General features: G+C 40.3%; 1 protein-coding gene across 9 annotated transcripts in view; it reads left to right on the plus strand.

Moving 5' to 3' along the window:
• SAP130 (Sin3A associated protein 130) overlaps positions 1–13,328 on the plus strand; it is an 80,753-nt gene that overhangs the window by 35,068 nt on the left and 32,357 nt on the right. For 6 of the 9 annotated variants that reach the window (XM_042994158.1, XM_042994163.1, XM_042994159.1 and 3 more), the window contains 3 exons: positions 1,428–1,549; positions 6,940–7,242; positions 8,154–8,331. In XM_042994158.1, the coding sequence (XP_042850092.1) occupies positions 1,428–1,549; positions 6,940–7,242; positions 8,154–8,331 (603 nt within the window). The remainder of the gene's footprint in view (positions 1–1,427; positions 1,550–6,939; positions 7,243–8,153; positions 8,332–13,328) is intronic. The other 3 variants (XM_042994156.1, XM_042994160.1, XM_042994161.1) reach the window with 2 other exon arrangements.

Raw genomic sequence — 13,328 nt, forward strand, 5'->3', positions numbered from 1 at the left:
TCTCCCATTTCCCCAGGGAGACCTGGCTCCTTTTCATCATTTAGAAATCTGGATCTAGGCGGTAGCTCTGTTCATTGCTACTGGATTGTAATGACAGGCCCTTTTAGCAGACAGAAATAGGAAGTATGTGATGTTGTAAAAACTCTTTAGTACACTTGATACTTCTAGTTCGACCCCATTTCTTCCGCCATTCCGTATTTGTATCTCTTCTTCCCCAGTGAGAAGCTGGTACATACAGTACTTATGAAGTAATTTCAGAATTAGATCATTTTTAAGTGTTCTTGTTTGAGGACTGTGTGTTCTTGTGTGTAGGAATGCTTTTATAGGTTTTAATATGTTGGTCTTCTGTCCCATTCACCTTGCTAAACACATCTGTTAGCTCTAAAACTGGTAGATTCTCTTGGATTTCGTATGTAGGTGTATGAGGGATTTTTTTCATTTCCATTTCACATACCTATTTTTTTCTCATTAACTAGAGCTTCCAATGTGGTGTTGAATAGAGCAGAGATAGTGAACATTCTTAACTTATTCCTCACCTGAATGGGAATTCTTGTGAAATTTCATTATAGATTTTGGTAGATGCTATTTTCAGATTGAGGAACCAAGTTTTTTCCTATTCCTATTTTTTAGGTATTTATATCATGAATAAGTATTGAACGCGATTAAAATTTGGAGGGGGAGTATTTTTTTAATTCTATTCTAGTTAACATTTAGTGTTATCTTAGTTTCTATTAAATATTTTTTGTGTATCTTTTGTGATACTTCAAATGATTGTCCTCTTAATTTTTTAATAGCATCTAAAACAGTAGTAGAAATTCTGATAGTGGGTCATTCTTCCTGTGATAAACCTTATTTGATCATGATGTATTTTATTTTACATAGTACTCTATTGAGTTTTATTTAGAAATTTTTGTATTGATGTAGAGAGCGAGATTTGTTTATCTTTTCTACTATTCTCCCTGTCCAGTTTTGGTATCAGGACTACATTAAGCTAAAAAAAAGTAAGTTAGATCTTGTTTCTTCTTTTTCTCGTCTCTGAATCAGTCTGTAGAAGTTTGGGGTTATCTGTATTATGTGTGTTTGATAAGATTTCCAGTAAAAACAGTCTGAACTTAAGAGTCTTTCAAATGGAATTGAGCTGAGCAAACCTTTGATTGTGAGTTTTTCTTTTGAGTCAGTTTTGGTAATTAGTACTCTGTGTACATTTTTATGTTTGTTGATAATGGTTATTTATAGTACCCATGTATTTTTAAAAATCTTACTCTCTTGGTGTGTGTCCTTTGATCTGACAGTTTATTTGGTACACAATTGGGGAAATGTCGGTATGGCATATAAGGGTATGAAGATGATCTGGGGGATAGGATCATTTGAAAGTGAAGAAGAAAATAGATCCATTTTGGCTCATATTATCTGTCTTCCACCTATAGACCGTCTGTTCCCGTTCAGTTCCAGTACTTTTTGCCAACATACCCACCTTCTGCATACCCACTGGCTGCGCACACGTACACCCCAATCACCAGCTCTGTGTCCACCATCCGACAGTATCCAGGTACAAGCCCTGCTAGGGGACTTTTAACTTGCCGATTTTTGTAAGCAATGAAGTGAAAGTTGCCGAGTGAGTATTTCTACAATGGGTTTTCTTACTCCACCTTCTCTTTTCAGATTCAGATAAGGTGATAATCTCAGGCTTTAAGGTTTTAGATCACATCTGTGTGATCTATAAAAAAGTTGCTGCTTACTAGTATATTTGCATGGTTTTATCCCACCTTGAGGATAATTATGTTAACAGTTTATCTTAAAATGGCAGTATGGTTAAAATGGTAAAAGCTGTACTTTTATGGAGCTTCTGTTGTTTTGTGGGATATCTGTTGTGTTTGTAATATCAGTCCAGTTATGCTCAACACTCACCATCCTCACTGGTAAATAGTGTTCTTTTTGCTAATCCAGAAAAAATAATACTTAATCCTCAGGGTTTGTGTTTTCTTTTCCCATGAGACCCTCAGCTTGCTTTAGGCATAAGAGACCAGACTGTGGGTGTTGCCTTTCTACTGTGTGACCCGGGACTGCAGCCAGGGCTACATGGAGCCATTGAGCACTTGAATGGGGACCCAGCACAAATGAAAAACTGATTTTTTTCTGTTTTACTTAATGAAAATTAGAGATATTTTGAATATGTTTGGAACAATTTAGTGATCATGAAACTACTATTTCAAAACTGTAGATTATATTGAATCAAAATACAAATGAAATATTTTTGATAAAAACTTACCTGATAAAAATTGAAGTCAGTATCTGATTTGAGATGCGCTTTAAGAACAAAACATACCCTGGGGTGCCTGGATGGCTTCAGTTCAGTGTCTGGCTCTTGCTTTTGGCTCAGGTCATAATCCATGGGGTCATGGGATCAAGCCCCATGTTGGGCTCTATACTGAGCGTGGAACCTGCTTAAGATTCTCTCTCTTTGCCCCTCTACCCCTCTCACGCTTTCTCTCTCTCTCTCTCTCTCTCTCTCTCTCTCAAATAAAAATGTTTGAATTTAAAAAAATGTTTAAAAAGTGAAACTTACCTGGGGTGCCTGGGTGAGTCACTCGGTTAAGGGTCTGACTTCGGCTCAGGTCATGATCTCATGGTTCGTGAGTTCGAGCCCCTCATCGGGCTCTGTGCTGACAGCTCGGAGCCTGGAGCCTGCTTCAGATTCTGTGTCTCCCTCTCTCTGTTCCTCCCCCCAGCTCGTATTCTGTTTCTCTCTCTCTCAAAAATAAATAAAGATTAAAAAACAAATTTTTTTTTAAAAAGTGAAACTTACCCTGAATTTTGAAAACGTAGTATGGAAAAGAGAATGTAAAATAGCTTATTAATTATTTTATAGTGATTATATTTTGAAATCGTAATATTCGGGGTATATTGGTTTAAACAAAATATATCATTAAAATTAATTTGGCCTGCTTTTTACTTTACTAATGTAGCTACTGGAAAATTTATAGTTGCAATGGACTTAACATCTCCATTGGACAACATTGGTCTAAAACTTTCAGATTCTCAGGTTTAATTTAAATAGCTTTGAAAACAGGTTCCTCAGTCTCTGCTTTGGGTTTTTTATTGTTTGTTTTTTTCTTTCCCCACAAAACTTTCTCCAAGGCTTATTTTAATGTGGGGAAGTAGCTGATGAAATGTTCTGAGTTTTCTTTCCTATTTTGCTGTACATCAAAGTAATAACATCTTTTTTTTTAACGTTTATTTATCTTGAGAGAGAGCACGAGCAAGGGAAGGGCAGAGAGAGGGAGAGAGAGTAATAACATCTGTTCAAAAGAAACTTCTAACTATTCTTTATTAACAGTCCTATAAAGATAAAACGTGTTTACCTGATGTCAGAGTAGGATGCAAGGGGCGCCTGGGTGGCTCAGTCGGTTAAGCGTCTGACTGGCTCCTGTCATGATCTCATGGTTCGTGAGTTCGAGCCCCTCATCGGGCTCTGTGCTGATAGCTCGGAGCCTGGAGCCTGCTTCAGATTCTGTGTCTCCCTCTCTCTCTCTGCCCCTCCCCTGCTTGTTCTTTCTCTCTTTCTCTCTCTCTCTCAAAAACAAACGTTAAAAAAAAAAAGTAGGATGCAAAAAGTATGGTAGAATCGCGTTGACAGTTAAGTAAACTTCACGTGTGTGTGTGTGTGTGTGTGTGTGTGTGTGTGTGTGTGTGTGTTACATTTAATGCTGAGAATTCTTAAGTCTCCATTAGTAACAACACTTAAAGTTTCTTCATCTACCTCAGCCAGTTGATACTTCTGTAACAGTGCAGTCATGGTTGCCTTTCTGGAAAAGATAACTCATGACCAATATGTATTTTTCTGAATGCTGTCCAACTGTAAAGGACATGCAGAGTCCCTCTTGAGCTAGAACCATCTCTGCAGACACTATCATTTTATATAAATGTTTATTTGTAAACATCCATCAGAAGAGGACTGTCAGAAGTATTGGGGATCCTGCCAACCATCTGTTTCTCTACATTATTATTTTTCCAAGTGTCTTCTTTTACCACTGCAGTACTCCTAATGGATACAAACACAGAAAAATGAGTAGTCCAGTCAACAGCACTTACTTCTTCCAGTATCAGTGCTGTCATTGTTGGTCCACAGGAGGGGTAATATATTATTTCTCAGACATGTGGATCTTTGCATGGATGGACACAGGTGAAGGAATGATTTATTAACCAGCTTACAATATCGTGTTTTCAAGTGGCTCCTTTGTAAATGATTATAAAGCAGATGTTTCCAAATCAGACAGAGGACAGGAAAATTTGTGTATAATAGCCTCCGATCTTGCAAAATATGAGATTACTGTAATACGTAGTTTATGATAGATTAGACTAGTTGTTTGTGGGCTCTGGTTGTGTATAAAGATAGAATCTTTTTGGTTATTTAGTTATTAGGTGTAGATACAAATATGTAATTATGAATATATACACATAATCTATATACTCTGTAAGTAATTGATCCATTTCAAATTGTTCCCGAAATTTCACTTGTTGTAGAGATGTTTTCCATTTCATTCATTTATTCATTCATGCGTTAATTTCACAAATATTTATTGAACCCTATTGTTGTATGTAAAGTCCTATTCTAGGCTCTATTTTTAAAGTTGACTCTTAAACATCTTACTTTGATCAAGCTTAGAGCCACATGGGGAGATAAGACATGAAGAACCATTACTGGAGAGAATGTGCTAATCCCAACAAAAAAGGCTTGAGCAAAGCCAGGCTGCTTCTGAGCTAAGGTTATTTCTACTTTGAGAGGGTAGGCTTAGAGGTCAGGAGTGACTTCCTAAAAGAAGTGACATTTGGAAAGCATCTCTCAGAATGAGTAGCACAGAGCCACGGTGGGACTGGGGGAAAGCACTTTTCTGTCTGTGAAGAAAGTGCACAGAATATGCTCTCGGAACAGAGTGGTTTGGTATGGGCAGGAGTGTAGTGTGAGTGAGGATGCTGCACGTGGAATGAGATCAGCCCTTGAAAGGGTTGGGGTGGTGACTGGACTGCATGTTCAGGCAGGAGACCACAGCCGTCACTGAACAGAAACAACAAAGGTTCACTCACTTCTCAAGAAGAAACTAATAATTTGGTGGGTGTTGATTTTTTCTTCTTTCTTTTACAGCAAAGGAAGAATTGCAATATAGCAATGATTATAAATTTATACGTCCTAACATTTTGCTGTGATTTTCTCATTCATAATAATAATCTCTTTTTAACCAGTCTGTAGTTTATAGAACTTAAATTACATTGTTTCCTTTTTTTAATTGGTGTATAATTGACATGACATTATCTTAGTTTCAGGTGTACAACACATGATGATTTGATATTTGTGTATTTATGAAATGAGCACCATAATAAGTCTAATTAATTAACATCTATCACCTCAAATAATTACAGATTATTGTTTGTTGTGAGGAGAACTTAAAGACCTACCCTCCTAGTAACTTCCAGTGTACAACGTAGTATTGACTCTAGTCACCATGCTGTGCGTTACATCCTTGTGACTTATTTATTTTATAGCTGGAAGTTTGTACTTTTGACTCCTTCACATATGTCTCCCACCCTACATTCCCTGCCTCTGGCAACCACCAATCTGTTCTTCATATCTGTGAATTCGGTTTGGTTTTGTTTGTTTTTAGATTCCACGTGCAAGTGACATCATAGCGAGTTTTTTTCTGTTTTTGTCTGACTTATTTCACTTAGCTTAATATTCTCAGGGTCCACCCATGTTGTCACAGATGGCAAGGTTTCATTCCTTTTTAAGGCTAAATAATTGTGTGTGTGTGTGTGTGTGTGTGTGTGTAGATATAGATATCACATTTTATTTACCCACTTATCTGTCAATGGAACCTTAGGTTTGTTTCTATATCTTGGCTATAATAAATAATGTTTCAATGAACACAGGGTGCATATATTTTTTTCGGGATTGTTTTGATGACTGAGAAGAAACATCTTTTTTTTTATGTTTTATTTTGAGACAGAGAGGGCATGTGGGGGGAGGAGGGGCAGAGAGAGGGAGAGAGAGAATCCCAAGCAGGCTCTATGCTGACCCAGTGTGGAGCTTGAACTCACGAACCGTGAGATCATGACCTGAGCCAAAATCAAGAGTCAGATGCTCAACCGTGAGCCACCCAGGCACTCCAGAGAAGAAACATCTTTTGTATTTTTCTTTTCACAAAACGTGAAAAATCCCTTCTCTGTGGTTTCCTGGGAATGCTGTTGTTTTCATTTTTATGTTACAGAGTTTGTTCTTATTATACGTGATAGAAAAGAAAGGAAACTTGCTTGTTTTCTCTCTCTTCAGTGGATATATGGAATTTAAAATTCATAACTACTGTTTATCAGAAATGCTTGTGATGGTGGTTCTGTCAATTAAAGCAAAGATTCTTGACCTGGGAGCTACAGATGTATTTCAGAAGGTTTATTTTAATTATTTAGCACAGTTCCCTAGCTCATGTTTGGAACTTAATGGATGATTGCCTTTCCTGCTTTTAATGCTATTTCTAGTAGTTACCTGCAGCAAGATCAAATCAAATTGATAGGAAATGAGGGGGGAAACTCCAATGTATAAAGCTTTATGTAGTGCTTTTAAAAAAACCAAAAAACAACAGAATTTGGGAGCATCTGAGTGGCTTAGTCAGTTAAGCATCTGATTGTTGATTTAGGCTCAGGTCATGTTCTCAGGGTTTGTGGGATTGAGCTCCCTGCCTGCTTGGGATTCTCTCTCTCCCTCTCTCTCTGGCCCTCCCTCATTTGCTCTTGCTTTCTCAAACTAAATAAATAAACTTTAAAAAAAAAAACAGGATTTAGAAATTTTACAGTGGAAAATTCTGTTTTCATTTTAGTGTTTTTCTCTTTATGTGGACTATGTCCAATCAGAGCTAACATTCTTATAGTCACTTTCTGTCTCATTTTCAGTTTCTGCTCAGGCTCCAAACTCTGCCATCACAGCCCAGACTGGCGTTGGGGTGGCATCCACAGTCCACCTAAACCCCATGCAGTTGATGACCGTGGATGCTTCTCATGCTCGACATATCCAAGGGATCCAGCCAGCACCTATCAGTACACAGGGGATACAGCCAGCCCCCATCGGGACTCCAGGAATACAGCCGGCACCAATGGGCACACAGGGAATTCACTCAGCAACCCCAATCAGCACACAGGGACTCCAGCCTGCTCCAATGGGTACTCAGCAGCCTCAGCCTGAAGGAAAGACTTCAGGTAATTTGAGTTTTTTGCAGGGAGGTTGGTGTGGAAGAAAGAGATATACTGGGTTTAAAATCCTGGTTCTGGGGCACCTCAGTGGCTCAGTTGGTTAAGTGTCCAACTCTTGGTTTCAGCTCAGGTCATGATCTTGCAGTTCATAAGTTCAAGCCCTGCATCAGGCTCTGTGCTGACAGTGTGGAGCCTGCTTGGGATTCTCTGTCTCCCTCTCTCCGTTGGTGTCTGTCTGTCTGTCTGTCTCTCTCTCAAAAAAAATAAACTTTAAAAAAAATTGTTTAAAATCCTGGTTCTGCCTCTTGCTGGCTTGGTGGTTTAAAGTAATTTCTCTGTGCCTTAGTTTCCTCCTTATAACATTGCCTAGAACTTATCTGTCAGGGTCATTGTAAACATTAGAAACTATATATACAAACAGCCTAATATGCATTTGCACATGTTAGGAAGCACTCTGTAAAGTTGAGAGAGCCGATTCATCTTTCCACAGCGTTCTCATTCTGCTGTTTCTTCCGAGTTGTATGTAAAGTTGTAAAATTAAAGTGGACTGGAATGTTGGTATCATTTTTAGGGGTTGAGAGGCAATGGTATTTCACAAGAATTGTAGGAGACCATTTCTTGAAGTCTACTATGTACTTTATGTATTTTATCTGATTCATTAGTAATTATGATTCCAAAGCAAAGAGAAGTTGTTACTGATCATGCATCAATAGACTTAGTAACCTCCCACTTTGCCATCTGCTTTTAGGCAGATGAACATTGTGCTCTAAACCTTACTTTCTTGAAGTTGATCAGTTATAACACGGGTACTCTAATTCTGGTGGTCTAATTGTTTTTGCCTTACGTGACATTTTAGTAATGTTCGCTTTTGTTTCCCTTTCTTCATTGTTCTCTTCTGCCCTCTCCCTGTCCTCCAGCAGTGGTATTGGCGGATGGAGCCACAATTGTAGCCAACCCTATTAGCAGTCCATTCAGTGCTGCTCCAGCAGCAACAACTGTGGTGCAGACCCACAGCCAGAGTGCTAGCACCAACGCTCCGGCCCAGGGCTCGTCCCCCCGGCCAAGTATCCTCCGGAAGAAGCCCGCCACGGATGGGTAGGTAGACCCAGTAGTGCCACATGACACCTCTAGTTCTGAGTATAATTGGTAGAAACATTAGGCTCTCTATTGTGCTGGTAGCAAACTCTAAATCTCTCATCTTCTGTGACATTTTTAATCTCTCTCAAAATAACCTCACCCCAGGCTTGTTCAGTAGAGCCTTGCCAAGCCCAGACTGTGGGACAGTAAGAATCCAGGAGTCTGTGGGGGGTTAGTTTATAAACAGCCATTGCATACTACTTTAGGAGTTCTCTCTATTTTGTGGAGTTTAATCCTAGACTCCCTAAGTCGCTTCTAACAGACCCTTCAGGCTTGTCTAGGTAAGCACATTAATGTGTACTGCATTTTTGTTTTTTTTTTTCCTCATCAGCCAGCATGCATTGTTGTTCAGGACAAGCAGTTTCCCAGGTGTGTTAAGTAAGGGTCCTATTCAGCAGCAGAAGTGTACTGTGTTGCCATAGAACCTGAGTTGGTGGGTGATGGGCAGGAAGGTATGTGCTGTGCTCTGAAACTTAACTTGAAAACTTGGGAGGTGGGAGATGGGCAGTCACACTTCATAGAGCAGAGTTTCTGTGGCTGCACTGAGCTGATGTGTGTCTACAAAAGATTATAAAGGTTAAAGCATAGTGAGAACATAAGCTGCTGGGTCCATACAGGGTTTCCTGACATGTGGAGCTTTGCCTAGACCAGACTCTCTTTTAAGGATAAATCAGTCTGTGGCAAAGGAGCTTTATCAATGAAAATGCAGGGCAAAGCTTGTACTAAACATGGCAGGTTGAACATGCACTTCTAAATTTCTTATCCTCTCAAAACCCCATAGAACTTTTAGCAAAGAGGCTTTTTAGAAAGATATAAACACACAAGAATGAGGAGAGAATAGAAGACTGGGTTAAACAGAAGCAGGGTTGAAATGTGTTTGAGAGGATCAGAGCCCTGCATCCCCTTCCCTACCCATACTTTGCAGTGCACTGCCCTTCCCAACCCCAGCATGCACCTGGAGAGTTTAACACTGCAGATGGTCCACTGAGATCAAGTAGCACAAGGAGGGGGGGCAGGAGTATTATACCAGAAACAGATTTGCAGAGTGCTGAGACTTACCAGTCCCCTTCTCCCTTTTAGCCGGCAGAACCCTGGCAGTTGAACGCTGTTGACAAAAAGTGAGATGTTGACTCCACTTTCTTTCTGGGCTTGTCCAGCCGAAGGGAAAAGATGCAGATACCAGCACTAGGGGTTTCCTAAGGTCAGGAATCAGATCCCCCTTACGTGAAATTTAAAGTAGACAAGTTCTTCCATGAGCTCAGAGCTTCCAGCCAACGTTAGTCCCCTGTTCCTAATCATGAACACACATCCAAGCAGGTTTCTGAGGGCCTTCTGGCAAACCACTAGACATACTGAAAAACGCAGCTTGGAACATAAAGCAAGGCAAGGAGAACAAAAACAAAAAGTGAAAGCAAATAAAGACCAAAACTGAATGCTGTCTTCAAAGGACAAAAAAAGATGTATCTGTGCAACAAGAAGGCAGTGCTATCGAAAAGGAACATTTAGAGAACAAAAGAGTGTGTCCTGAAATTTAAACTACAACAGCAGAAATTGAACTCAGAGGAGTTGGAAAATATAGTTGAGGAGGAGCTCTTTGGTGGCTAAGTCCATTAAGGGTCCAACTTGATCTCAGTTCAGGTCTTGATCTCAGGGTTGTGAGTTCAAGCCCTGCATTTGGGCTCCACACCCAGCGTGGAGCCTACTTAAAATTGAAAAAAAAAAAAAAAAAAAATACAGGAGTGCCTGGATGGCTCAGTCAGTTAAGCATCTGACTTATCAGGTCATGATCAGGTCATGATCTCACGGTTTGTGAGTTCGAGCCCCTCATCCAGTTCTGCTAACAGTGCAGAGCCTGCTTGGGATTCTGTCACTCCCTCTCTCTCTCTCTGCCCTTCCTTTCCCCTGTTCTCTCTCTTTCTCAAAATAAATAAACTTAAAAAAAAAAAAACTTAAAAAGTATAGTTGAGGAAATCTCTCAAAAGTAGATTGAAAAATAAGAACACAAAAATAAGATAGAAGAGGAAAGACAAGAAAATCAAAGAATCAGCTCAGGAGATCCCGCCTCCCAAGTAATGTTGTTTCAGTGAGAGATCTGAGAAAAGGAGGAAGATCACTTAAAAAATAACTCCTAGAAAATTTCCAAACCTAAAGGGCATGAGTTTCCTGATTTAAAGAACCGCAACATGCCCAGCACAAGTAGATGCAGTGCGTGTTAATAAACCAGCACTGAGAGGGGCGCCTGGGTGGCTCAGTCAGTTAAGCGTCCGACTTCAGCTCAGGTCATGATCTCACGGTCCGTAAGTTCAAGCCCCGTGTTGGGCTCTGTGCTGTCAGTTCAGAGTCTGGAGCCTGCTTCTGATTCTGTGTCTCCCTCTCTCTGCCCCTCACCCACTCACTCTCTGTCTCTACCAAAAAATGAATAAACGTTAAAAAAAACTTTTTTTTAAACTGGCACTTAGATAAACATGTTGAAATCTCACAACCCTGGAGACAAAAAGATCTGCCCCCTTCTCCTCCACTTGGCTACCTCCCTTTAACCTTTCTGCTGTGCCCCCATAGCTGAGTTGTCATCATCGGAATTCCTTCCTCTTTGAGTGTGTCTGCCTTCTTTAAGTGGAACTTGGCTCTTCCTCAGGATCTCGACTCCTGCACTCTCCCCAAAGTAATGGCTGTCTCTCTTCCTGATCCTCCTGGTGCTGGGGTCCATGTCCTCTTGGTGCCTCACTGCCACTTTCAAGCCATCCCTCTTCGAAAGCACTCAGTTTGTATTCAGATTTCATAAAATTTGCACTTGAAGAGTATACTTTCACATAGCCAAGTCATTCCAGGCCCACTGAAAAGTTTTCTAATAACTGAATCAAATATCAGTTTTAAATTCAAATTATTTAAATGAAATACCGGTATAAATTTTGCTCCTGGTTGCACTTGCCCATCATTCCAAGTACTTAGTAGCCCCGTATGGCCAGAGACTACCTTGTTGGTCAGAGCAGCTCAAGATCAGATTCCAGTTCAATTTGGGGGTATGTTTGTATGTCCTTCAGAAGGTACCTAACATCTGGCTGTCATTCTGTCTGAAATGATATCCCAGGTCTCTGATTTCTCAGTTGCTTAAATGCCTCTCCGTCTTCCCCCATCCATCAGCACAAACCCACAAGCACAAGCCTTCCTTGACCTTTTCTTCTGTCCTCCGGTGTCCCACAGCCTACCTTCTGTCTTCCCACCTCACCAGCAGTGGTGAGCACACTACCCACCAGGGAGCCTTCCACCCGTTGATGCTACCCCCTTTCATGACCTTTCTCTCCTCTCCTTGACTCAGTTTTTGGGGTCTGCTGCAATCACTTCCTTGCATATGGCCCCCACTTCCTTGCACCCCTCTTCACTTTGTCAAAACCAGAGTCAAATCCAACTTTCTGCTGAATTTGCGCAGCAGATTGTGGTGGGGTAAACAACCGTGTTGACTGGCCTTGCTTAACCTCAGAGACCTCCACTAGGATCTTGAAGAACAGCATAGGATGCTGTCCTAAGCCACTCTCCTGGACAGTTGCCCCCTGTTCCTCTCAGAACTCCCACACTTCCTTACCCATGTTCACTACCAGCTAATGAACTTGATCCCTACTTTTTTGAGAAAAATGGAAACACCCAAAAGAGAACAACTCTAGCTTTCAATCTCCCTACCTGCCGGCATCTGTATCCCACACTCTACTCATCTCATCTTTTACTGTGGACAGACTCTTAGCCCTTCGCTCTGGAGCCCCTGACCGCTGCCTTTCTAGCCTGCTGAGAACAGTGCTGTAGCTCTCCTCCCTCTCACCTGTTTACCAGTGTGTTCTCGCTGGTGTTTCCTTCACATAGAAAGCAAAAATATGCTCTCACGGGTTTTTTTGCTCCTATTTCCAAAGAAAATAAAGGAGTTTGCTAACTCCATTTTTTCTTCCAGTTTCTTTCTCTCTCCACGTTTTCACTGAGGTATAGAAAACTGCATAGATAATGCAGGTATGGGGTAATTTAGCACCGAGTGAACACAGCATGCAACCACTATCTAGGCAAGAAACAGAATACTACCAATACTTTCTCCCAAAGGGAATTAAGCAGTTTATCTTTTGACCTTGTTGACTTGCTTTGCTTCTTGTGGCATTTGTGTTGACTCATATATTACGTGTTTTTGTATGACTCCATCTTCCTTCCCTTTGTTTAGTTCATCCACGTTAATTGTATGTGATTGTAGTATTTTTATTGCTATGTGAGATGCCATTAAATAACAGTACCATAGTTTATCCATGGATGTTTGGGTTGTTTCCAGTTTGGGGCCATATGTTATCCTGAACATTTTTGTGCATGACCTTTGACACATAGCTAAATGTATTTGTTACATACCTAGGAGGGGATTGGCTGGGTTGTAGGCTATGCTTTATGTGCAACTCTGGTAGGTACCTACGTATGCTCTAAGCAGGCAGGGAGGGAGGGGGGTCATCGCATTCATCATCACCGGCACTTGTTGTTGACACTCTTTAAGTTTGGTTAGTCTGTGGATATAGAGTGGTGTATCTCACTATGTTTAATTGTTTTCTTCGTTTTCTGCGGGGATAGTTAGTGGAATTGGTCTTATGTCTTACTTTTTATTATGGGAAACTTTAAACGTAACAAAATTTTGAACATATGAATGTTATACCCATCATTCAATTTCAGTTATCAGCTTATCACCTCATGGCCAATCAATTATGTTTAATCTAGATGCCTACCCACCCCCTTCTACTATATTATTTTGAAGCAAATCCTAAATAGTACATCTTCTCATTTGTATACATTTCGGCATGTGTCTATTGAGAGATACTTATGAAAAAGTATAACCTCATAATATCAAATATCTAGTTCAAATCTCTAGGGGTCTCAGAGGTCACAACTTTTTTGTTTTAATTTATTTGAATCAGTATTCTGATAAGGTGCCCACATTGTAT

Source organism: Panthera tigris, chromosome C1 (assembly GCF_018350195.1).
Source record: "Panthera tigris isolate Pti1 chromosome C1, P.tigris_Pti1_mat1.1, whole genome shotgun sequence".
NCBI classification, from domain to species: Eukaryota; Metazoa; Chordata; class Mammalia; order Carnivora; family Felidae; genus Panthera; species Panthera tigris.